Source organism: Neltuma alba, unplaced genomic scaffold (assembly GCF_004799145.2).
Source record: "Neltuma alba isolate B1F8T4 unplaced genomic scaffold, ASM479914v2 tig00011939_pilon, whole genome shotgun sequence".
Lineage (NCBI taxonomy): Eukaryota > Viridiplantae > Streptophyta > Magnoliopsida > Fabales > Fabaceae > Neltuma > Neltuma alba.
In genome coordinates this window covers 28,752-55,198 of record NW_021636525.1, presented here as the reverse complement: position 1 = coordinate 55,198, position 26,447 = coordinate 28,752, and the positions used below count along the sequence as shown (strand labels likewise).

The 26,447-nt window shown below is 35.6% G+C and overlaps 3 protein-coding genes across 7 annotated transcripts; 1 reads left to right on the top strand and 2 right to left on the bottom strand.

Annotated features, from left to right (window-relative positions):
- The first annotated feature begins 525 nt into the window (after positions 1-525).
- LOC114719709 (uncharacterized protein At5g19025) lies at positions 526-3,748 on the top strand. 3 transcript variants are annotated; one of them, XM_028905221.1, is made up of 3 exons: positions 526-597; positions 775-1,493; positions 3,471-3,748. In XM_028905221.1, the coding sequence occupies exons 2-3, from the start codon at positions 853-855 to the stop codon at positions 3,514-3,516; spliced, it is 687 nt and encodes a 228-aa protein (XP_028761054.1). In that variant the 5' UTR covers positions 526-597; positions 775-852; the 3' UTR covers positions 3,517-3,748. The 3 variants fall into 3 exon arrangements, with proteins under 3 accessions (XP_028761054.1, XP_028761053.1, XP_028761052.1); XM_028905220.1 differs by lacking the exons at positions 526-597; positions 3,471-3,748 and adding an exon at positions 1,996-3,420 and having other exon boundaries at positions 671-1,493; XM_028905219.1 differs by lacking the exon at positions 526-597 and having other exon boundaries at positions 677-1,493.
- Positions 3,749-3,917: 169 nt separating this feature from the next.
- Positions 3,918-10,217, bottom strand: LOC114719708 (mediator of RNA polymerase II transcription subunit 33A). Of its 3 annotated transcripts, XM_028905216.1 has the most exons (12): positions 9,831-10,217; positions 9,571-9,681; positions 8,786-9,139; positions 8,310-8,629; positions 8,110-8,201; positions 7,661-8,018; positions 7,364-7,574; positions 6,836-6,950; positions 6,592-6,753; positions 5,777-6,431; positions 5,396-5,545; positions 3,918-5,187 (listed from the first exon to the last, which is right to left on the bottom strand). In XM_028905216.1, exons 1-12 carry the CDS (start codon positions 10,103-10,105, stop codon positions 4,073-4,075), a joined length of 3,918 nt encoding a protein of 1,305 aa, XP_028761049.1. In that variant the 5' UTR covers positions 10,106-10,217; the 3' UTR covers positions 3,918-4,072. The 3 variants fall into 3 exon arrangements, with proteins under 3 accessions (XP_028761049.1, XP_028761051.1, XP_028761050.1); XM_028905218.1 differs by lacking the exon at positions 9,831-10,217 and having other exon boundaries at positions 8,786-9,030; positions 9,571-9,652; XM_028905217.1 differs by lacking the exons at positions 9,571-9,681; positions 9,831-10,217 and adding an exon at positions 9,352-9,439.
- Positions 10,218-17,089: 6,872 nt separating this feature from the next.
- LOC114719711 (ribonucleoside-diphosphate reductase small chain A) lies at positions 17,090-21,408 on the bottom strand. The gene is made up of 9 exons (XM_028905225.1): positions 21,246-21,408; positions 19,894-20,054; positions 19,437-19,485; positions 19,228-19,354; positions 18,512-18,577; positions 18,293-18,409; positions 17,785-17,947; positions 17,615-17,685; positions 17,090-17,474 (listed from the first exon to the last, which is right to left on the bottom strand). The coding sequence occupies exons 1-9, from the start codon at positions 21,406-21,408 to the stop codon at positions 17,360-17,362; spliced, it is 1,032 nt and encodes a 343-aa protein (XP_028761058.1). The 3' UTR covers positions 17,090-17,359.
- Positions 21,409-26,447: the final 5,039 nt, after the last annotated feature.

The following is a 26,447-nucleotide window of genomic DNA, read 5'->3' as shown; positions in this document are numbered from 1 at the left end:
TAGTATATATATTGGTGTTTCATGAGAAATTATTGCATATGACCATAAAATAAACAAATATAGAATGGTAATTGTCTCAATATCTAGGTGTCTCGATGGCTTGATGGTTAAAGATGAAGTGTAAATAAAATGAGATGAAGACATGAACTTTGAGATAGTATATTGGAAAATCAATTTCAAAAATTCTAATTCAAGTAAAAATAAAATAAAAATTAGAAAAAGTTATTACTTCAATGATTCTCAGCAAGGAGTCAGTTACCCTTAAAATCATGCTGAACATTGTTCTTTTCATCCAACCGGCTCTGGACTTCTAACAAATTGCCTAACGTTATCTTAAACATGCGTTGAATCTAAAAAGAAATTTGGCCAAAAGAAATATCTCACGGCCTTTTTTTCCCTTGTGTTGGAAGAAAGATTAATCTTTTGGCGTTTTGGTAATTACATTTTTCATACAAAAGTTATATATAAAATGTGCCATTGATCAAAATCATCTAAAATAGTTGATGATCTCAGTCTCGGGCAGCCTGAACAGGGATTTGCTTCGTCAACAGAGGGTAGCTGTATAAGTATACGTACTTGATCCCAACTTTACCGACGGTGAGTTTCGCCACTTCGCGTGATCTGCCTCTTTAGTCTTTACAGTGTTCATCATCGTCCATTGGCGCGTCCAAATCCCAACAATTTCGGTAACATATAATCAAATATATAGCTATTATTTTTAAGAAAGTAATGATTTTTACTAAAAATAATATACCTTTCTCTAACATGTGCCAGTTTCTAGTCGCCACCACCACTACCGGCTCCGGCACCGTGACCTCCGCCGCACCAACCCCCACCACCGACACCTCTGGCATGGCCCCTTCTTCTCATTCTGTCTCCTTCTCTCCTTCTTCGTCCTTCTTGTCTTCATCGTCCTATCCCAAACACAAATTCTCAAACAATACTCAGAATTCAAACACCAGCTCTCATCTTTCTCCCTGCAAGCACTCTCCTTCCGCCACCCTCGATCTCCTCATTTTTGTTCTCGTCCTTTTCTCCGGCGCTTTCCTTCTCTCTTCTTATTTCTCCTACATCTTCAATTCGCTATCCATACTTCTTGCACAATCCGCGCCCCAGATTTATCAGTTTCCTCGGATCCCTTATGTTCTAGGGTTTTTGGCCTTCTTCGTCGTTTCGGCATTAGTGACGCAACATTGCTGCGGTGTGTATATGAGAAAGTGCGGCAAACCTGGATGTAGAGGGCTGAAGAAAGCGATGGAGTTTGATCTGCAATTGCAGTCGGAGGAGACTCTCAAGTCTGGGTCTGATGAGTTCGATAAACTGCCATGGAAGGGTGGGAGTGATGACAACCCCGATTATGAGTGCCTCCGGTCAGAGCTCAGGCGGATGGCACCACCGAACGGCCGGGCTGTTTTGCTGTTCCGATCACGCTGTGGATGCCCCAATGCCAAGCTTGTGGGTTGGGCGCCCAAAAAGGGAAAGCGGCAGAAGAAGTAAGTCTGGTTCCAGTTTGATGATTTCATAAATTAGTCTTGGTAGCTTTGGACTGACTCTGAATTCAATCTTGCAAGCCTGCACTCTTTTTCTCTGTGATTGTGGGGATTCATTTGTAGGCATGATTGAATGAATTGTACTTGATTGATAGAATGACACAATTTCAGATTTTATGTTCTTTAGGATAGGCATTGGATGAGTTCGTGGGCATGTGTCATTACATTGGTTTTGAGGCTTTTCTTCACTTCTTTCAATTACATCAATCGTGTTGGAGAAGATAAGAATATGGTTAAACCAGTCATAAATAACTTATTAGGTTATCCCCACGCCACAAATCTAGTACCTTAGAAGAGCCTTTTTCTATGAGAGAAACCCATGTGGACATGGTTCGAGAAGGTTCCTGATTGTTTAACTGCTGAATCTATATACCCTTGTTGACGCATTGTATAAATTTTTCTGTCTCAAAATTATGATGTTATGTTCTGTTGAATAATTTATTAGGTATATCGCCGATTGGCTGGTCCTTCAATAAGGCTGGCCTAGCATACTATACAGCCCATGGCTTCATTTAAGGGTCCGTCTTCCCAGTAGCCATGCCCTCTTATTTGGTGGGGTTGTGTGTAAAGGCAAGGGTGTCATGCAATTTTTTTTTTCTAAAAGCACCATGTAACTTCATTTTTGCTGCTTAGCCCAACTATCAGTGAATCCTCTCCCATGTAGGGTTGGGCATATTCATCTTTCCATATAGATGCATTCTTCTAAATTGTGCATGCTAAATGCAAACATTTTATGTTTTGGCAAGCCCAGAAGGAAGCTGATGTTATTGATGTGGTACATTATGCGATAAGTTCAATATAACTTACTAGGACTTCAAAGCTACAATATCTTATTTTTCATAGATATTGTAACTTTTACCCTTCTTCATAGTTTAGGAATCTAGGTATTGGTTTGTAAGTCTCGTAGGTATAAATCTCAGGACAATCAAAAGCAATATATTAATAAAGTATCAAACTGCCAATTCTCTCGACTACTGAGATGTATACGACTTGGTGGTGATTTGTGTGACATACTGATAGACCTGTATCTAATGGGCTTTTATCCATTGGGCCACAAGTCATGTGAAGGGTATGAGGGGGGGGGGGAGTTGTCAGTTGTATATGGTTGGTGAGGGAGCGTTTAGGGGGAGAAGCATGCAAATGGTGGATATCTCTGAGCAAGAGACTCTAGCCTCTCGATAACCAGGTTGGGGGGTGGGGGAAGTACTCTTTCTTCATCATTTTCTGTTATGTTTTAGTGTGTTAGTGTGTTGGAGTGTGCTAAGGTATTTCCTTGTAGCTTGTTCTATTAGTGTGCAGGAGATTTATGCTGTTGAGAATATTTCATATATTGATATAATATTAATCCTTAGATTCATTTTCTGTCAATTTCATACTTGGGTGCTTGGGCTCCATCACATACATTGGACAGATTATTGATTTAAATCTGAACAGCTATTCTGATATGCTGGCATATGAATTTCACAGCAAGCTGACTGTGTTTTTCCCCTTCGAAAGAGACACAGAAATAATGAGGCAATGGCATCAGATAGGCGCTACCTTTAAGAACTGTCAAAATGGTTGATTTGTTGTGAGCCGTAGTTTGAACCCTTGTTGAGGAATTACTCTCTCTGTGGAATATCCGTATGATCAATCTGTTTCACATAAACTCTAGTATTTAAACTTGTGATCCCACAAACACTAAATTGGGAGCATTTAGCATTTACTTGGAGGAAAACAACGTTTTTTTTTTTTTAATTTTCTTTTTAACTGGGTGTAGTATTTGTTAGTCCATGGTTATTTGCTAGTCCAAAGTAGTTGTGGTTGTTCTCCAGGAACCTGAATGACTTTCTTTAGAATTAATGTTAGTGAACTTGAATATTACTGGGTACGAATTCTGTTTTTGATGCTCCGGTGACATGACTATGTTGGCTGCTGCAGATCTCTGATCAACATGACTCTTAACAGGCAAGGAGGTCATCGCTGATTTGCTGATATTTGCTTACTCCACCAGCATCTTTATTTATACCGTTATCATTTTCATCGGTTCCTATTTTCGTCGAAGACTTCTCATCAGAACCATTTTTGTATGAAAAGGAAAATTATGATCTGGTGGTAGCCATCCTTCTCGATGTTTACACTTTTACAGATATTGTCTATAACATTGGAACGATAATACAAAATTAACTGCAATAAATTAATGAAATCTCTTATTTATATTTGATCCATCCCGTTAGCTTTTAGATACCCAAAAATTGGCCACACACGCAAAGCTTTGCTTCAATATGTGCCTGCTTTGAAAATGGAAATGTCTCGTAAAGAGTACCAGCCATTTGTGGTTGACAAAAAAACATTGATGTCATAGGCTTGTCAGCTTTAAGATTAAGATGATAGCGATAGGCACAGAATATTTCATTCTTAATGGGCGATGCTTTTCCAAAAAAAGAAGTTATCACTGCACAACTTTAGGGGATCAAATTAATTTGCACCACGAGTGCCGTGTCCTGCACTATACATGGATGCTAATAAGGAGTTACAGCAATTCACATGTAGTTGTCAATTATTAGCTCAGCTGCTGAGCCCATGGTACCCGCCCCACCTACACTCAATAAAGCAAGAGCAAGCTCTTCTTCATTCATCTGCCTCAGTCCATTGCTCAGTCTCTTCAACACTTGTACATCTACTTCCAGCACCCAATTTGGTGTGCAGCCCACCATTAGGCTTACAAACCCTAGCACATAGGCTCGCCAAGTGGCAGAATCACAGCCAAGTGATATCTTGCCATCAAGTGCACTAGCCAGAAACTCCATGTGAATGCCCAGAATTTTTGGACGTCTCTTTGAAGCTGAAGATGATGAATCAACCCCCCAGGCAAAAGCTCCACAAAGAACTGCAAAGTAAGCAAGCGCATATCCTCCAAGCATTGCCACCATCCCATCACACTTATCCTGCTCAGATCTGTGAACAGATATAAACCAGGAGGGCAAAGTTTCTTTTATCAATAATTGAACCAGTATCAACCCTCCTGATAACCAAACAAGAGAAGCCCCTAGTGCAGCTGCAAGTTTGACCCGAGTCATCGAGGCAGCAAGTGAAACCTGTCCATATTTTACGCCATCTTTGGTTGCTCTCAACTTTTCTAGTCCGTCCATTGGAACTCCACCACATACAATTTCTCTCACTGACTGCATTATTAAGGAAACTATTTCTTCTGTCAAGAAAACAATATCTCTGATTGATCGATAAGCGCGAAGGTAGAGAATTCCAGGAGCAACTGGGCAAATCCCTCCACAAAAATGGGACTTAAAGCCATGGCCAAGGAGGGCTCCAACACCACCATGGGGTGAGATAAGGGAGATGTTCGTGCCAAGGGTTGCTGAGAAGCAGCTTTTGAGAAGTTGAACTACTGCATCCTTGTTGTGGAGGAATACAGTTCGAGATGCTGAGAAGATAAGGAAGTCACTCCAACGCTTCGCCTTTTGGGTCCATAGAGAAGCTACTATTGGCATGCAAGGCCATGGACAACCTGCAGCAAGGGACTCCAAAGCTGGGCCAGCCAGATTGAGAAAACGCTCTGAAGCTTTGTCGATTTTGTAGGTTATGGTAAGGCTTACAAAGGCAGCCAATGGCAAAGGAAGTGCAGCTGGGGAGCTTCCTCCTGTGGAAGTGAGCCTTGGTTAAAAGGCCATAGCAATAATATTGGTAGGAGAAAAAAGCTTGATGGAGGTACACATCTCCAAAACTGATTGGCTCGAATTGTAATTATTAATATATTGAAATTACGATTAACTCCATTCCTGAACATGCCTTGCATTCAGGATTATGAAAAAAAGCATTCAGATTTTAGGGTCAGAACAAGAGGAAACCTGAAGCAAGGCTTGGGACATCAACGCCAGTTGCCGCCAAAATTTTCCGGATCTGATAAGATTTCCAAACACCCCGAGTCACTTCAGCAGAGAAGTAGCTTACTATGGTCGCCAAAGATGCAGGTAGAAAATCAGCTAAATCTTTAAGCCCTGCAACAAGAAGTAAAGAATATTCGAGGATTCCTGATTTTGCTGCACGCATCAATGAAGGGGAATTTTGAAAACTTGGCTACTGAACGAAATTTGAACACCAAGAATTACCAAAGTTGGTTGTTTTTTTTTTTTTTGAAAGTCGGTTGTATTTTTGGGGAGTAGCACTTCTACAAATGTTCTCTTCAATTGGATTTATCTAATCCAAACACAAGGCTAGTAGTGATTTACCTGTCGCTAATTCACGGGGGGATAATCTTCCATGAGCACAGGCTGTGAGAACGGCATCGACTACAAAGGGAACAGCTTCCAAAATATCCCAAGCAGGCAATTTTGGTCTCATAGAGGCATCCTCATTTGCAGCTCCAGAAGAGCTACTGCTTCCAGACGTAACAGAAGCCTGGCTTCCTTTCTTAATCTTTTTAAACATCATGTTAAGAAGCCCCTCAACAATCTGATGAAAAGGGGTTCCCTTAACAAGACCAGACAATGTTGAAGCTATGCACGCTTGATGTTGCCTATACCACACTTTTAGTTTTGGAAACGAGTCAACAAAAACAGAATTTGGTGATGACAAACTGGCAATTTCCGAGAGTCTCCTCCTGTTTTGATCTTTGTGGATGTTACCTGCTGAAACTAAGTGGGAGTTTCGTACTAAAAGGAGGTATTCAGGAGTTAGTTGAGAACCAACAGTGGGTACATCTCCGACTCCATGTTCAATAGGAGGATGATTGAACCTCCATAATTTTAAAAGAAGAATAAATGCATTTGAAAACACAGCATGGGCGGATATTTCTTCCCCTGATGTTAATGTCCATGAGATGTTGGGAACAAAAGATCCAAAAACCTCACAGATTGGCATCAATGAGCACACAAGCTGTGGAACCTGATGAGACATTTGGCCATTGTATTAGCTTAAGACTTCAATTTAGTAGTTCCTCACATTAACAAGTTTAGGTCCATGCATCATTATCTTCCATATACTCCGGGCAGAAAAACTAATATATATTATAATGCTTTTAATCAGGATTTCAGATCAAACTTACCAAGCCATGAAGTGATAATATTTGAACACAATCAACAGGTGCTATTCCAACAACGAGTACATTAAGAATAGGAGCATAATCAATTAAATGGCTGTTGCCTTCAGTATTCTCTACTGGAGCTGGTGGAGATAATAACCTAATAATGAAATGAACAGTGTGCTCCTGCATGAAATGGAGATCTGATGCCATTAGAATAGAAAAATGCTTTACTAATCTACAGGTAATTAGTGTCAAATTTCATTACCTGCACATTCCATCCTCGAATCAAAGATGCCCCACAAAGAATGTTAGCAGCGGATATTTTATCCTCTTCTGATCCTCTGGTTGCAATCTCAAAGATCTTTTCCAGTTCTGCTAAGCTTCCATGAAATCCAGGAGCAGAAATTCAGTTGGTTTACCTTTTGGTAAATTTACAAAAAAGAGCATCTGATATACCTGGCTTCAGGAAAGAAAAAGGAAAAACTGAACACCAAACAACAAAAAACCCGAAAAAGAACAAACTCATTATCAATCTTTATCCTCAGGCCAAAAAATTATCAATCTTTATTGTGATGTATGTTTGAATCGTCAGCTATGATGTTCATGAACTTAACCTCAACTAATGAAGGACATTCTTGTTATACCTGTAAAATTATATCATGTTTCAACACATCAATTCATCCTAACAGAAACATTAGGCAGAAAGACTCAAGTAAAAAGAAATTTTCATTTCACCCATTTTGGCATCCTCCCAAAACAAATTCATGCAGAGGTTACAAAGAATAGATCATACCTCGAAGCAGGATTTGAAATCAGAGCATGTATCATTGCGGGACTAAGTGGTGCTCCGTTCATAAAAGACGACCAACCAGGTATTTGAGTAGGCACACATTGAGGCATTTGATCAATATGTCCATTCACATAACCCGGCCATAAATAAGCCGACATGTCCAGGAGGTTACGGGCAATACAAGACTCAACTAACAGATGACGCAAGTTTCCAGCTGAAGACCAAGACATCAGATCAATTAAAAATTTCAGACATCCCATACATAATTCCTTATTGGCTTTGAAAGTAAACATTACTTACAACACTCAATAGGCATTTCTGTCATATTGAGACATTCAAAATATGCACTCCCTATTGTGATCCCGGAAAGAAATAGCATTGCCTTTGCAGCAGCCTGATTTGCAGCTGCAGCAATTGATTGAGGTGGAGCAAGCAAACTCTGGTAATCCCCCAACGACTGTAGACTCGAGACCAGATCATTTCGGCACTTTCCCGGCACCTTCTCTTTCCATTGATCTGTAGGGCCATTCTCTGTTTCATCAGTGGGTATTCTTTCCTCCTCCTCGATAAGACTGGAAACGACAAGAGGCATGATACACAATAGCATGCATAAGCGGGTATCAAGATGAGGCATTGGGCCCTCGATAGGATCTCTTTCCTACAAGCATAGAAAAAATTTTGATTACAGGTGCAGAAACACAAGTACACAAAAACAAATTAATTTGGAGAGAGAGAGAGAGAGTTCAAACCCTCTGAACAAGGCGAAGAGCTGCTAACCAAAGGCCTAAAAACGTGTCATGCCAAGAGGTGCCATTTATTGCCCGTAGAGTTTTGACCAGACCTACACAGAACAGATAATTAATAAGCTTCAATATCTAATCTGTATATATACTAGTAAGAGATAATATCTACCATTTCATTAGATCTCTATAGATATACTCATCCTTACTGATAATTATTTCAATAGCACTTGTTGCACTAACTTGATAGCCATCCATGGCATCTTCCAGTACCAGGTCAAGAGGAATCCACAGTGCAGAATGGGTAGAGCCGTGACAGAGAGATGCTGGGGAAGAAAGATATTCAAAAGCCGTGGCTTTATGGAACCTTTGTTGTGAACTTGTTTTGCATTCTCGAGACAAGATGATGGTGGTATCTGAAGTCAATTCGAGAAGTGCCTCAGGACTAAGAGTTCTTGAATTTCTCAATACTAATGAATGATCTGCCAGCAGCTTCAGTCGCTGAACAAGACTCAGCCAATGCTTAGGCCTGATAAAAATAGCATATAGGTGCTAAGCTGAATTCCAATCATGCAAGAAGATCCACATAAAGGACATATAAATATTGTCCATGATTTCACTGAAATTGTTAAACCAACAAGGGAGAAGTTTAATTGTAAATAAATATTTAAGAACAAATACTCACAGATTTTTGCGGGCTAAGTAAAGGAGCCTAGAACATGTTTTATCCTGAAGAAATTGACCAATCATCTCAATAGCCAAAAGGGTATTTGCATTCTGCATTCTCTCAAACTTCTCAGTCTTCTTAATATCAACATCATAGTTCCCGTGCCTATATTGATCCAATTCTCTGTATATCATTTCCCATTTGGAATTCTTTTCAGGAATAAGTTCCAGCAGCCCTTCATCTTCCAATGATGCATCAAGCAACTGCCAGACAATTGAAAAAACGAATTCAACAACCAAAACGCCAGGCTCCCTTTGTGACAGGTCAAATATCTGCGAAAGATGAAGAACAGCATCTATGGATTTCATGACCCTGTTCAAAGCAGAAACAGAAGCATTGAACAAAGAAACAAATCACATCATTAAACAGAATAGTCTATTATATCATACTGTGAAAATCATATCGAAGAATATTAAACAGAGCGTATATTATTGTGAAACAAAATAACATGAGTTGTAGAATTTAATATTGTCCATGAGAGTAGATTTTGTTTTAATATTATCCTCTCAAATTATATCACATACTCTTGGGCTCATCCTATGCCTCATTAGCACGCTCCATGAAAGATGAGAAAGTGATCCTGATGGTTCGGTACATCTCTCACAGACCATAATGCAACCAACCTCATAAGGAACAAAAATCTTTACATCATTGCAAAAGAAAATTTCGAACATGTAAACAAGGCGAAGCAAAAGAACTATTTCAAACCAAGAGAAGCAAAATAGAAGAACTAAAAAGCTTACTTTAGATAGGTCGGCAGCTTTAGCTGATATTTAAGTTCAAAAGCTTGTCTTTTGAGGAGTTCCATGTATAGCCTATATGCTCCAGGTTGGAAATGTCGGCATGGAATAACCCTGCCGATAAAATAGGAACATCAATTTGACTCATTTTTCTTTCTTATCCATAACGATACCATATCAGCATTTGCCTTCAATTTACAAATGTGCAAAACAAGACCAAGAAGGAAAAGAAAATTGAGCAAACGAAGGATAATAAAACAAACCTAACTGAAAGCAGAGCAAGAACAAGCAGAGGAGGCGCGATCTTGAACGTGAAGGCTTTCTCTAGAAACTTCCACATAATGGGAACATTATTTTCCCAGCAAATGTAAGAGACTAATACGTCGGCGAACTCCGCCGAAGGCAAGGACTCTCCCGCCGAGTTCAAATTCGAACTTATATGCATTGCCCAAACCACAGGATCACTACCCTTTTCTTGCGCCGCCTTCGTCAGCTCCACGACGCCGTCCCATAGGCTCCCTACGGCGGAAACCTCCATGACCACGCCACCGTCGGAGATTCGGCTACCGTTTCGCTTCGCCGGTGGAAAGAAATCCGAGTGAATCTTCTACGGATGGTGCGATAGATGGAGTGCGTCCTATATGCCTGGCAAACACTTAACCGTTTCCATTTTCAACAGTGCTTTCAACATTTCATGCATGGTTTGGAATAGTGGGGAAATTCTCAAGGAAAATGTTAGAATTAAAGATAAATAAATTTCATGCATATTTCTTCGTTAGTTTCCAAATTAGTCTCAGAATTAATGAAAAATGTTACCATACCCTGTTCTTGCTATAAAAATAAAAGCTATTTAACCAATTTTGATAGATTAAAAAAATTATAATAGACGTAAAATATTTAAAATTCATATTAGTTTATAAGTTAGTAAATTTTGATTCATGAGAAAAAAAATAAACATGAGAGAATTAAAATGTAATCTGATTTTGTAATTAACTCTTATAGTAACAACAATGAAAAGTATAAAATTTCTTATACAAGTTAAGTATGTAAATGAAAATATTTATGGATAATTAATAAATTGATTAGGTAAATAGGTAAAGAGAGTAAAGTTGTCGGGGTGGCGGGCCTTTCATTCTCTGAGTGGTTAAGTTAGGTAAAGATGGTGACTTAGGTTGCTTTGCGTCCTCGCTACCTTAGTGGGCCCAACCTCCTGAGTATATATTTTCGCTTTTCTTCTACAAGTTTTAAATTTGAGATTTTATTTGAAACATATTGAGATCATTGTCTTGTTTACCAAGAGATCATTGTTAATACTGTCAATAATTACAAATTTAAATAGTCTATTTAAAGTATGAGAATAGCTTAGGTGATAAAGATAGATGAAATTGGACGTGGTCAGAAGTTAAAAATTTAAACCTCAAAAAATTACACTCAGTTTCCAAACAAATTTAACTATCCTAAAGTTCATTGATAATTGAAGAGCATACAATGATAAGTTTTAAAATAGAAAATAACAATAGGTTCATGCTGATCATGTGTTATTAGGATTTCTTGGTAATTAAATTCTTTTTTTTTAATACCTAATGGTAATTCTCCTTAAATCTTCCTCCTATATTTAAAAAAAAATTCCTTTGATTATAAATATAAAAGAAAAATAAATGATTTGCAAATATTTATGAAATTAATTGAGTTATTTATTTGTATAAAATATTTTTTGGTTTCTCTGAAAACTCATTTAATCATTTGTATTAAAAACTTCTCTATTGATAGAAATCTCCTCAACTTATCTAAAGATTTGAATATTGATAGAGTACAATAATATCAGGTACTCCATGTAGTTGATCTTACCTAATAGGATAAGACTTGTTATTGTTATTGATCAAGATCTCCCTTTAATATATGAAATAAGAAGGATAATTCAGAAAATTAATTATATATTTAAAACATAAAATGAATTGATATCTTACATTTAGAATTAAAATAACTATATACTATTTCTGGTCTTAATTATAAAATTTTGTTTGTGAATTGATATCTTACATTTAGAATTAAAATAACTATATACTATTTTTGGTCTTAATTATAAGATTTTGTTTGTAGACTACAAACGAGATCTTATAATTAAAACCGGAGGTAACATTTAGGATTGAAGGCCATGTAAGATGAGTTTCGATTTCGATATTTGATGAGCTACATTGCGCAAAATACAAAATCAAAAGAATGTGTAGCACTATTCGTTATTTAATTTGTAAATAATATAAGTTATAAATACATTCACAAAAAAAAATATAAATTATAAATAACATCAACTTGTCATATTTTAAACTTTTAAATGAACAAAAATTGAAAATATATATAGATTAGAATCATGTTGTTTTCATTTTTTCAATGTACCTAAATTCCTAGGTAGGAAGCTTTTAAAAGAGTTTGATGTCTTTTGAAAAAAATTTTAAAAAAAATGAAAGAGAAGTGGACATTATTATTTAATTAAAATAAATAAATGTAGATTCATGGGCTCTGCAGGTAATGACGCAACTTTCCTTGCCGGAGAACATGATAGCAAACCCCCTTCCTTAAAAAAGGAAGTTTGTACATCAAACATAATTATTAACTCTCATAGACTTACCATTTTTACATGAAAACATGTACGAGTATTTCTTAAAAATATGTTTTCTCCTATGCAAAATGTATAAACTGGATAAATAATTTGTAAATATAAAAAAATAATTAATTTAGTTATTATAGGTAAAAGAATGCGTATGACTTACATTGAAATCACCCAAATAAAAACTCCTTTGATATGTGTAATTAATATGAATAGTTTGAAAGAAAAAAATTATTAAATTAAGGAGACAAAATAAATTGAGATCTTATATTAGGATTAAAATAAGCCCTTGATGACTTTTTATATTTACAATCAGAAGAGATACTTATTTAAACAATCTAATTCCTAAGTAATTGAAATGTAGTATATGATTCTTGAATATTTTTTTTCCCCAAAAGAATAACAATACTAGTTTGTAGAAGCCATATTAGACCTGATTAATCTATATCAAATCGGGTTGATAGGTGTAAGATCCTCACACTAATAGTTTTCTTAATTTACAAGACTCAAACTCGCGAATTTATGAGAAAACAAAGCAAAAAAACTTTTTGAATCAGTTGCCTATGGTGTTTTTAAAAAATGTTTAAATATTTTCTTAATTAAGGTATGGATATTTCAAAAAAAAAAAAGTCTTCTCTGATCGGAGCGGAATCTTTGCATTGTGATGAAGTAAGAGTATTTGAGGAAGCATGAAAAGCATTATTATCAAATTTTAATATAGCAGATAATTCATGGGTGATGTCTATTTACGAGTTAAAAAAAAAGTGAGGCAGCATGTTATATGAAGACTCAAAGACTCTTGGTATTAGGAACACACAATTTAGTGAAAGTATTAATTCATTCATTAAAAGTTGTACAAATCCTAAATGGAATATCAATCAATTCTTTGAAGCCTTTGAACAGGCTGTTGATTTTAACTCACGTCAAAAATTACCGAGGTTAATTTTGAAGAATTCAACTATGCTTCAACAACTTTCTCAAGTTTACACTCCTCCACTTTTTGACTTGTTCCAGCAAGAGCATGATTTGCGTGATGCTACCTGCATAAAAGAGAGACAAGAAAGAAAGATAAAAGAAGATGATGATAATGCTATTATATTTGATTATGTCATCACAGGGATTGATAAAAAGGGAGAGTGGACATTGACATTTGAACCACCAAGAGAAGAGAAGGAGGCTACTATTACTTGTAGTTGTAAGAAGTTTGAACAATGGGAAATATTATGTTGTCATGCACTGAGGATATTATACGACTATGATATCAAGCTACTTCCACATAAGTATATTTCAAAGAGGTAGACAAGAGAAGCAAGGTGTGGTGTGGTGTGGTGTATGATAACAAGGGAAAGAAAATTGAGGTTGATCTTAAATTAGAATGCTCAAATCAATATAAGCAATTGTGTCCAATGATGATAAAATTAGCAAGTGATGCATCTGAGTGTCCAGAAACATTCTTTATGGTTCATCAAGCAGTGCTAGAACTTAGTAATAAAGTGTCTGCACTTCTTATTAGACACTCATCAAATGGTGTTTATCAATGAAGGTGATGTTGATAATAATGATGTTGAAGTCAGAAGACAGCATTTGAATGCAATAGTTTAATATATTTTTTTAAAAAAGATGTTAAATGCTGCATTTTATGTAAATGGAGGCTCAATAGAGAGGCTTGTCAATAGAGAGATCTCGCGCCGCTCTCCGATGCGTTATATTCTCTAAATATAAGAGCTAAATAATTCATGTACCAATATTAACATAATTAATGAGCTAATTATTTGTCAAAAAATATATGTTTGTTTATTTAAAACACTTCTCTTTACATATGCACAATTAATTAATTAATAGGGATAACTTAAGAAAAAAATTTATAAATTTAAAATACAGAATGTGTAGAGTTTTTATATTTAAAGTTTAAAAAAAACACTGTAACTCCCCTATATTAAAAAAAAAAAAACGTTACATGCTTTCAATCATAACGTGATTATAAGTAATTATAATACAATTATCAATTATGGCATTAAATTTTAACTTAAAGATAATGAATAGATCATATTTAATTTCCACCTAATTATATTTTATTGCTTTTTCCCACTCTGGTTTCAAATCTGGGCCAGGCGTAATCGCATCGATCCCAATATGATCACACTAGATATGATCGTACAAGTGATCTGAACTTTTAAGGGCAAAAGTAGATATTTGAGAACAGAGATGAATGATGAAGCATGCCGCATGCAAGGAAGGAAATGATGTTTGATTATAATTTATAGCCATATTTATTTAATTACATTATAATTCCTCATCCGCACAAAGTTTGGAATGGATATATGGCCACATGTGTTTTTAAGGCTCAAGATTCTCTTGCTTTCACCATTTATTATAATTTTAAACGCTAAATCAATACATTTTTTTTTTTAAAGAACAATGAGGCTCATTACTCAGAAAATAATACAAGACTTGCATGAATTAATTCTTTTTTTTTTTTAAGATACCACCTAGTATTGTAGTTCTGGTAGAAGTGATATATATATATATACATATTTGTTAAAAAAAAAATCAATACATATTTATAGGAGTGCTTATAGAGCCCGGTTACTTCATATGCCTACTCAAGCCCACAAAAAAAAGCCCCGTCCACTCTAAAAAAAATGGCCCAAAAAATGTTGGGTATGTTTAGGCCAGGCAAATTGTCAGGTAGGACAGGCATCAGGTACAATATGCAGCCCTACCCGTAAAAACATATATAATTTTATTTATATGTATTTTTTATTTGCACCATATTTACCTTTTGAATCAAATGTACTATTGTATCATTGTTTAGTGTTCACTATATTGATTTATTTTCAAATAATTCTGAGAATTAGAGGTCTTATCATTTATTGGGATATGTATAGCTATTCTCTTTTTTAATGCAAACATTATGACCATTAGCAATTTGTATATTGGTCATTTATTTTGAGCATGACTTTGATGTAATGCCTATGGAAGGATAATTGAATTATCTTGAAATCTGTTTTGCTTCTTGTTTTTCTAAAATTGCTGTCTCTGTTTGGTTAAAATTAAAAGATGATCAGGATACTTTAAAAATTTATTAAACCAAAACAAATAGATTTTTTTAAAATATAAATGATTCCATCCTCTTATGAGCACCTGGGAGTTATGGAAAAAAATGACATTCATATTTCATGAAGAAATTTTAGAGAAACTAGAAAAGCAATTAAATTTAATAAAATATACTAACAACATTTTTCTTATCATAGTCTACTCCTTTTAGCTACTACAAAATGTGATTTAATAGTAAATTAATTAGAAATAACTAAATCAAAGCCAATTTGTCATTTTAATATAAAGTTACCTTAGATTACTTAGAGGGATATAGATAATTAGTTAATAGTTAATTAATATATTATATTGAATTATTGGGCATGGAAGCTTGCCCTGCCCAACCCGCACTTATCCAGCCCAAACTTACTAGAGCTTTTCATGGGTAAGGTTGGGCAATGGACTGTATTTTGCAACCTGTTCATTCTTTAGACTGGGCATCAGGCAGAGGTCATGCTTTATCCAGCCCTGCCCATGTGCAGTCCTATACATTTACATCAACTCGAATTAGTCCTATGTGTATATGTGTGTATTGTTATCAAACTTGTGAGTTGATTCTTTGAATTTAACGTTTTTATGTTTTCAACTTACAAAATTGTGTTGACTCACTCTTAAACTTATGTTAGATGCAAACTTAGTTGAACTTACGAGTTTATACTGATTGGGTTATTGGTTTTTCGTTTTTAACTTACAGAATCATGTCAACTCATTTTTAAGTATCAATTTTCGCACTTTTATATCACTTCAACTCTATAGCCTCTTGCTCTGATCTATGAATGGTGGTGCCGTCTTCTTATCCAACTGACACCACAGCCTCAGACAACAATAATTGGGTTGTTGAGCATTTAATCTTAGTAATTCACCAGAGTTAGTCCACTAAATACAATCAATTGCAAAAATAGATTTTATTAATTTATACATTTAGCAAACGATTCTTTAAAATACAACATAATTCTTTTCAATGTCAATAAGATATCTTCAATTGGCCATTACATCTGATAAAATTTTATAAATAATTATATATTACAATTTTAAAAAAAGTTATCAAAATAATAAGTTATGTCATTTTCCTTGGCAACAAAATGCATTATGCATCATCCCTTTTAACAAACCCACAAAAAGGTCAGGCTGCCGCCTAAGAAAAGCATGCATTATTAACTAATTTACTTATATCCAATCCGAATCAAAATGTTGACAAATGATTGTATGAAAAAAGAAAGAGAGGATCTTTTTGTGGAATTTTAACAAACACATCCTTTTCATTTAAGCTTTGGTGGGAAACACCAAAGCAGCACACTGTGTGGTAAGTTGGAGGACCACTTCACCACTGAGTTATGATAAATTCAATAATTATGATGTCACTTTGAAATGCTACTCTTTTCACACACAAACTTCTTGTGCCATTCACAGTCCTTTAACCCCGTTCTCAGAAAATGGCTCTCCACTATCAGATGACGTCGACCTCAACAAATCCAATTTAGTTTTTGATTCCACTTCAATATAATCAGGAAGATGATCACCATCATCCATTTTAATCCAAGCTAAATTGTCTTCCATTATTTATATTTTTCTTCAAACTTATTTACTTAACTTATAAAGTGGTATATAACTTAATGTTTCTATCTCTCTTCTACAGGAACTTGTCACAAATAATTAAAAGGCAATGAGTATGACATGATGATATCTGTTTTCTCCCCCTCTCTAAAGGACAGATATGATTTTTTCAACTAAATTAGACACAGTCCAAACTAATCGGGACTTTGGGAAAAGGCTCCCCTTGTGTCTTTCATTGAATATTTCATGGGGAAGTGGACACTAAAGTAGTATCTATATAAAAATTTATTGTCTTGCAATGTGAATTGGTCATAGCAGAGAGAGCTAGAGAGCAGAGATGATATATTATACAGAGCAGAGTTACAAAGTGGCATGATCAAAGGTCCAACATAATCAGCTAATACGGCTAGAAGAGAGAAACCACTTGTTGTGGGGGCCACACAGGTTGCTCAAAAGAATATAACAAACAAAAAATTGGTGAGCCATTATGCATCTCCATGATTTGCTTTATGCTTCAGAGACAGAACAGTGGTGTGACTAAAAATCCTCATCAAGTTTGAAGACAAAATTTTTCCCAGCATCTTGGAGGCTTGACATTACTGATGCCTTCTGATAATCACCCACTCTTCTCTCAAAGAAGTTAGCCTTTCCTCTGCTCAATCAGGGGGGAAAAATCAAACTAAGATCAATATCCCAAATTACAAATTTATTTCCAAAGCCGCAATAAAATATATATAATACAGGGCCAGAACCTAGCAGTAGCAGTTCAAGGAAAAAATGCAATATACTCACTGCAAGGAAATAAACTCCATCCAGTCAAATGGATTTTCTACATTGTACTTCTTCTCATACCCCAAAGAAACCTGTGATGACAAAAGAAAGTGAAACGAATTTTTTGTTTGGGAAGGCAGGGTGAGGAAGCCAAAAAAAAAAGAAAAAAAAGAAAACTTTTATGGTCATACCAAAAGCCTATCAGCAACAAATTTTATGTACTGGCTCATGAGTGTGGAGTTCATGCCAATCAAGGCACAAGGGAGGGCATCACAGACAAAAAGACTTTCAATCTCAACAGCCTCATGCACAATGCTATGAACCCGTTCAGAATCAAGTTTCCTCTGCAACAAACTGCAGGAAACGCAACGCATTAACTAATCATTATAAACTAAATATTCTTCCAGTCCTTAATGTAGGACCTCATTAACTAATTTGAGTAGATTAAGAAAGTAAGTTAAATTAGTTAATATGATTTTTTTCCCCTAAAACACCCCAAGCATATTTCTTAATTCCCTCCCTCCTTCCCTCTCCTACTTCATTATTAGTGGGAAAATATCAATAGGTTAATTTGGGCAAAAATGGATACATGTAAAATATCTCTTACATTAGGGATCGGAGGAGTATCTCTATATTGCTACATCATTAGTGGAAACCAAAATCAAATCAAGTACACAAATTATTATATATTTACAGTACCTGTAAAGAAGGCAAGCAAAATCACAGTGAAGGCCCTCATCTCTAGAGATTAGCTCATTTGAGAAAGTCAGACCTGGCATCAATCCTCTCTTTTTAAGCCAAAATATGGCACAGAAACTGACAGCAAAATCAAATGAATTAATATTATATGTAATGCCGCACAAGATTCCATTATAAAGCAAGGACTCCTACAAATCATTTTTTCCCTCTGATAACTACCTTCCTGAGAAAAAGATTCCTTCAACACAGGCAAAAGCAACAAGTCTTTCTGCAAATGAAGTAGAGCTGCAATTCATGAAATGAATGGTAAGCAATTTCTATGTTATCTATAGAAATATGCAGCACAATAAGAAGATGCACTATCACAAAGACCAGATAACTGCAAAAAAACTTAAAAGAAATAATAAATTTAGACAATAATGATGCAAAAGCTGGAGCAAAAAGAGGTTTTAGAAATTGAAGGTTTCATCACAGACCCTACATTGAAGAAACCAAGTTATATACCCCCCTGACATGTCTCTTGAAGGATCCGTTGGAGATTATAACCCCATAAGATAATAGAACATGATACGCAGCAGGCTTGAACCATTTACTCGTTGATAATCACAAGAATTACTTTATAGTAATGGAGAAGTTAAACAGAAAATAAACTGCCGACAAGCATTTAAGAGATAGGGGCCTTCATATACAATAATAAAGATGAACTGTTCACATGGATACTGAGTGCAAAGAAGTCGGCATGGCAGCTGAAGATCCTAATGCATCAATTAATGAAGGTGGCAAAGGGCAGGAATCCATGAATATCAGGCGTAAATTCTATAAATGCATGTGTGCGCTTCAGACTTGTTTGCAGATATGTAAAAATCCAACATTGCAAATCCTAATACATGCATTGTGTGCTCCCTCATGGCTACACTATTGGACTAATCACTTACCTATGAATCCAATTTAATGCCCACTCAGCCTTCCTTGCTACACAAGGCAGGTTTTCAATTGCATTAAATAACCTATGCTTCTCTCTTGAATCCTTGATATAGGTTTCCAGCAGCAGGCTGTACATCTCTGGCAAAATATAAACCTTGATCAGGCAGCAAGCAGAAGTTATACTAAGGAAGGAGAGAAGGCATCAATCACAATGCTATACCAGAATGAATATTCTCCATTGCCATTTGAAAGCCATAGAATGCCCGAGCCTGCCATTAATAACACTGAAGTGTAAATGATAGAGTATAATTAAACATATTAGGTGCCAACCTCTGCTTTACGTGTACGCAAGGATGTCTATGTGAGTTCGTCAACAATGTTCATGACAAGTGAGCCACTTTAAAATTCAGTGATTCCACGTAAAACATTGACAGGTCCCATAAACGTACTGATAACAACCGAAAAGGAAGATTTTTTTTCCCCCCAAAAAAAAAAAAAGCAACTCAAAGCATAGGAAAATTCAACCACTGACACAGCCAAACAAGTATCTGAAGTGAGCCAATCAAAAAGTAAACAGGATAAAGCACTACAAGATATTAATAAACAGAAAAATAATCAAACTACTCAGCCAATTAGCAGTAGCAAATACCACCGAACAATTAGAATGCAATATATACCTCAGGGATTTGAACATCCTTCAGAAACCTTGCGGCTAAATTTTCTAGTACTATGCCATCAGATGCAGCAAAAAAGGCTAGGACGTGGGTTATGAAGTGCTTCTCAGAGTCAGTCAAGGTTTCCCAATGTTGAACATCATAGGAGAGATCAACCTCCTCAGCTGTAAATCCATTCACAAATTGCCAGAAGAAACAAGTAATCAAGATAAAAATTAACTATGCTTAGTCAAATTTGACATAAGGAATCAATGACTCAAGTACAGCCTCACACAAATGTTGGCTTCACAATAAAGGGAATATTTTTGTCAAATTGGTCACTAGAATTTAGTTCAAGAGTTCCAAGTGGTGCTGCCACCCAAAAAAGAACTTTATCAAGAAACCCAATCGATCTTATCCACACCTCCAACACCTCTAGCCTCAGCCTAAATTTGATGAAAATATGATATCAGACCATTTTTATTTTAGATTAGATATTTTCAGCTAAGCCTGGTTACTAATTAACAGATCTCTAACTTCAATTAATCAAACAGGAACTCATGTTTTACATGCATAAATACATACGTATTATATTTCTCTTTCACATTCCCACAACTAACTGGTAGTAGTTGTTCCTCAAATCGACATGGCGCAACTTATGTCTGCCAAGCCAAGGCAAAGGCCACTTAGATAATATTTGACATGACGTAACAATATAGCAAAACCTAGAAGGTTAAGGTTTGGTTGGAGACAAGGCCAAAAAAGGTTGCGTTGGAGACACAGAGACATATCAGGGGTAACGTGTTTAACCACAACCTACAGAGACAGTAAGAGATAGTATCTATTTTTCTCACCGCACCTCACGTATCCAAGCATTGCCAAATATTAGGCGCCAAATGGCTGTACAAGGACGTTAATTCAACAATGCCGAGACAAAGAGTCACTCCGTTGCAGATGATATAACTAGAATAAATAATAGTCTCCTTTATGGATATGATACTACGCACGTGAGAAATTAAATATATAATAGCGAAAACACAGAACTGGAACAAAAATTTGAGTAAAAACAGGGACTGACTTGCTCCAATTCAAAGTTCGAACAATTTTAAGTAAGAAAAGTATTGCGGGTATTGTGCAAATTCCAGGCACTCTTTGCCCGAAGGAAAATTAAACTATCAAAATTGCCTCAAATTTCAAATAATGTCAGTAATTACGTTATATTCGTTACCCCAATTGTTAATTAATGAACAGAGGGATGAAAGCATTACGCTTCAACCGTCAACACACAAGTACCATGACAGACGTGGGATAAAACAGGATCAAAGATTAAGTCTTTGTTATCCAACCTAGAAAAGCAACACAAGAGAATGTAATACCCGTCCAAAAACTGGCTTCAGCCTTCTTATACATTTCCCAGAGTTGCTTATACCGGATGGGGAACATACAAAACCTCTGGGTTTGCTCCATTAGTATGGGTTCTTCTTCTGCAAGTTCTTTTCCATGCTTAGCTTTGTCTGCTGCATTTTCCAGAGACCCCATTATGTTTGCGAGTCCAATTTCGTAAGAGTGTGACCCCGAAGTTGAAGCCTTTGATAGTGAATGCGTAGGAAATAGAATAGATAGATAAGAGTGAATAAGCAAAACCCTACATAAACCCTCTGCCCCCGATAGAAAGAAACACGAGGGTCGTAACTGCCAACAAAGAAATCACGGAAATCATTAGCCACTATCGGCCTTTTGTATGTTAGCGACCATGTTCATTCGGATTTGGGATTCTCTTTTCGGCTTTTTGGCTTTTGGGTTCTAGAATAGAAGATTCACCACCCAATTGAGTTTATGTCGCGACCGGTTTTGGGGCATCCTTGAAATCGCACGGAATCAACCATATCTTTCAAACCATGACGTGTGTGCATAATTGTTAAATAAAATGATAAAAAGATACTACTATTGACATTTCATAATTATGCATCCCAAATAATCACCTGTTCCTATTTATAAAATGAGAAGAGGAGATTTTTTTTAACATCTCTATTAATCATAAAATCTGTTTCTATTACTCATTTTCATAATTTCTTTATCTTGACTTATACAAATCTTGTTATTAGGAAGATTAAATCTTAGAAAAAATGATTAAAAAAAGCTGAAAATTACTAAATTTCAAATCAAATTTGATAATACTTATAGTACTTTATTTGGTGTTGACGATATTGAATTTGTAAATGAAAAAAAAAATTGTTAACATTCTTTATTTAGTATTTAGTAATGTCTATCTTCATTTTTTATCATTTCCCCTAAATCTTATACATTAAAATGGTACTCCTTCCGTTTCTTATTATAAAAGACATTTGATGCTTATGGCATGTTCCTATATATAAGAGACACTTAAAAGTTGTCTCTATTTTTTTGTATTGATTTCCTATTTTACCCATATTTATTGTCTCCAACTCACACTCTCTCTCCCTCCCACTTCTCTTTCTTTCAATAATTTAATTGTTTTCTTTCATACTCTCTCTCCTTATTAATGAGGGCATTTTTGGAAAAAAATTATATTTTTTACACATTGATTGTTATTAACTAATTTTAACTGTTTTTTTGATCAACGTAATTCGGTTATTCGTCTCTTATAATAAGGAACGGAGGGAATATTAGAGTCATGATTTCGTATGGGATAAAAAGCATATTATTTAAAGCCAATCTCATCCTAGTTTAGTTTCACCAGTAGGAGAGATTTCTGTTGGGACAGAAAAAGATCATGTTGTAACCTTTGTTTTTCTGTTGGTTCTTCTTTCAAGAGGAGGAAAATCCTGCTCACAAGGATCCATCATTGCTATACACGGGATGAATTGTTGAATGACAGGAATCACTGGATCTGGCCTCTGTTTAGGAACTTCATGACCTATTTCTTTAAGTAAATTATATAGAGATAATATACTAGAAGAAACAGTAAGAACAGGAACCTTCCAGTTTCTAACTTTTTGCTTCGGACCATGATCATCATCATCATGGTGATGATGGTAATGTTTGTGAGAACAAAGTGATGTATTCTTCTGCTTTTTCTTCTTTGCAGCATACCTGATAGGATAAGACCATCCATCTTCATCTTCATCGTCTAATGCTTCTCACCAGTAAGGTGTATCACATTCATAATCCGGATTATATTCTTCTGGTGCATGATTCCAAATGAAATGACCATTTATGTGAGACACATAACATGATTTGGCATTTTGATCTACCCAAACAATTGGAGGATCTCGCTTGGATGAAACATAGGCCGGGGTGATAGACAAAATATGTCTAGAAGGTACAGAAGAACCTTCTTGGCCTGGCTTTGTGAAGACAGTTTTGACTGTGCCATCCAGAAGCCTTTTTATCTCAAGAGGAGTAGAAGTATGAACATCTCTTTGAACACCATAAAAGTGTTTTTCATAGTCGGTGATCCACTCAATAGGCATCAACTGAGCAAGTTCCTCTTTTGGAATCTGTCAGGGAATCTAGATGATGGAGGTATCATCAGCTCTATCAGAAACCACATAAAGAGCATCTTTAGTGGAATTTGGAAAATGGAGATCTGGAGTCTGTAGATAACTTAATGATGAAGAGTTGCCGCGATAGCTCTGAAATCTTGTTTTGCCCCAACTATCTGAACTTGGATTTTTAGTCTGTCCATCAAAGTTGGATCTAAAAGTTTGATGTTGAAATCTGGAGCCATGGTAAGGATGACATTACCGTTGCTAAGAGTGGTCAAGACAGCACCAGTCAGAACATTACTATAAGAAGTATAGGTAGTATCAACTAGAGCAACTTTAGCAGTAGCTGAAATTCTCTTTCTCCCATGGAGTGTAACAATAAGGCATACAACATCTATATGGAGATGAGTATAACCTTGAGCTATCCATTTATTGATTAAAGGTTGAGGTATACCAATAGTAACATATTGTTCAGAGGAAGAGGAATGAAGACCACAGTTTTCTAAACTGGTAGACTAGACAATTTCTTTTACATGGGTCTTTCGGTGGAGATTAGATTTCTAACATTTCTGGTGACACGATTAGTACAATGGCAAAGGCTATAAGGGCTAAGAAGAGGTAGATTTGTTTCCTGGACTCTAGCATCTTCAGGAAGATGATCGATCTCAACAAGATTTTCTATTTTTCTGGAAAGAGTTCTACGAAAAGAAGAGGGAAGTCTTTATGGGGTAAAAGGGGTAGAGAGTCGAACGGGTTCAAGGCTATTTGAAGTTTCACTCATGACATGGTGATATCTTCTTACTCACCTTCACAAATAACATATCCAACATCACCTCCTTCTTATCCCAGAGAATTTGATTACAGCAAGGTTTTCAAAATGTCTTATCCCATTTTAAGACAATTGAGAAAACCTCAACCCACTCTTCCACCTGTACAACCGAATCTTCTTCCTAGACTTTCAATAAGACCACCTCATTTCCCTTAATCTAAAAGACCTTTTCAGCCATCATCCTCATACACTAAACCATTGAACCAATACCATCCTCTCAATGAGTTAAAATAAGAACTCCACCATCATCACCACCAAAACAAACTTCTCTTCCTGATAGAGAAAAAAGAAAAGAAGTTGTTGATCCAAACAAAACCATAGCCACTCTCCAATCCCTGAATAAAGATCAATCATCATCAGATGGAAGCTCTGAAACTGAGTCTGATCCTTCTATTGAATACAGTTCTAACTCTAATTTTGAAACATGTCATGTTGATATTTCTAAGGTAGCAATAGTCCAACCAAATCCTACAGTTGAAGATCCTTTTGATGAAGAGCCATTTGTCCCTCATACATATGAGTTTAGAATAACGGACTACAAACTTACTACAGGTCTGTAGTTCACTTTGATGACCTTCCTTCGGAAAAATAAAGAGACAGACTTCATGAGTTCGGTGCATGGGTTGATTTGCAACTTGTCAGGCACAATACAAATCTTGAGGAAGTTCTTACAGAATTTCTCTCGAGATTGACTGGACATTAAGAGAATGGTTTCAAAGCCTCAGTGATTACCAGAAGATAGCAGCAACTAAAGTTGATAATGCGGGAACTCTTCTGGGACTCATTCACAAGGAATTCATTGGTGATTTCCAGATCATTGACAAAAGGCATCGTCAAGAATATTTTGAGATGAAATGCTATTATTTGGATAAAAGAGACTTGCAGAAGCATTTCCAGAGAATGTTTGAAAAATACTACATGCTTGGAGGAGCTAATGATATCAATCTCAGGCATACTTTTATTGCCTCTCTTCCAAATGAACCACAAACAGAGTTTCATAGAGTTATCAATACACTCCGTAGAAATATGTCTGACATTTCTATATGAGAAATATATTAGTTGGCAATAGCAACTGTAGATAAGCTCTGTGAACAACAGAAATTCTTCAAAAGAATGTTGAAATGACAGTCAAAATTGAAGCATGCTTGCAAAAAACCCCATCTGAAGATAAAGTGCAAAGACTATGAGGATTGCTCTTGTTCTACCAAGAGAAAATCTCATTATCGCCGATTCAGATATCCAAACGATTCTTATTCCAGAAGAAGACCTAGAAAGCATTTCCTGAGATACTTCAAAAGGCGCAGGTCTTATTTAAAGAAATCTGATAGGTGCTATTTGTGCAAGAAAAAAGGACATTTTGCAAAAAATTGTCCTAACAAGACAAAAAGGGATGTGAAGATACTAGAATACTTGTAGACTGTTCTAATGATCAATGCAGATGAAGACATCGAATCTGTCATTGAAGAACAAGATGCTCAGGATGAAGAAACACAATATGTTCTTCCTTTCTCTAAAGATAAATAAACTAACTCTGAATCTTTATCCCAAGAGTATGATGATCTTCAAGGGTATTTATATTCTCCTGAACAACCCGTGTATCCACCTTTCCTTGGTTCTTTGGCTTCTCAGCCAAAACACAACAAAGTCATACCCAGGCCAAATGTCAAAATTCATATCTAAGAAGATATGAAATACCAATAATTCCTGTTATTGGCTTCATAGATATTGGAGCTTGCAAAATCATTGTGAATCCTAATATCCTTCCTTCTAAAGCATGGATCCCTTGTGAGCAACACTTTCTCACTGTTGATTCAAAAACATTCAAAATTGAATGGATTATTCGAAGAAAGATTGGTATTCAATTTTTTCTAGGACGTGTTCTATGGATGAAAGTTCTTGGTAGTGATCTCCCTGGAAAAGATATTTTTATTGGATTTGACGCTTATTATCATACTAGGAATCTTTAGGTACTACCTAAAGGAATTAGATATAAAAATTTCTTTAATACGTATACTAAAATTTCTAATCTCTTTGAAATCCAACAAGCATATTATCTTCAGGTACCAAAATATGAAGGATATCGTTTGGAATAAAAAGCATATTATTTAAAGCCAATCTCATCCGCCAGATTATTGGAATATTGATTATGAGTTTATTTAACTTGAATATTGGGAGAAATTTCACATCAGATAAAATTGGGCTAAAAATCATATATATATATATATATATATAAGTAAAAGAATTCTTAAATTTAGTGGCATAAAATTTTAGGTTAAGATATA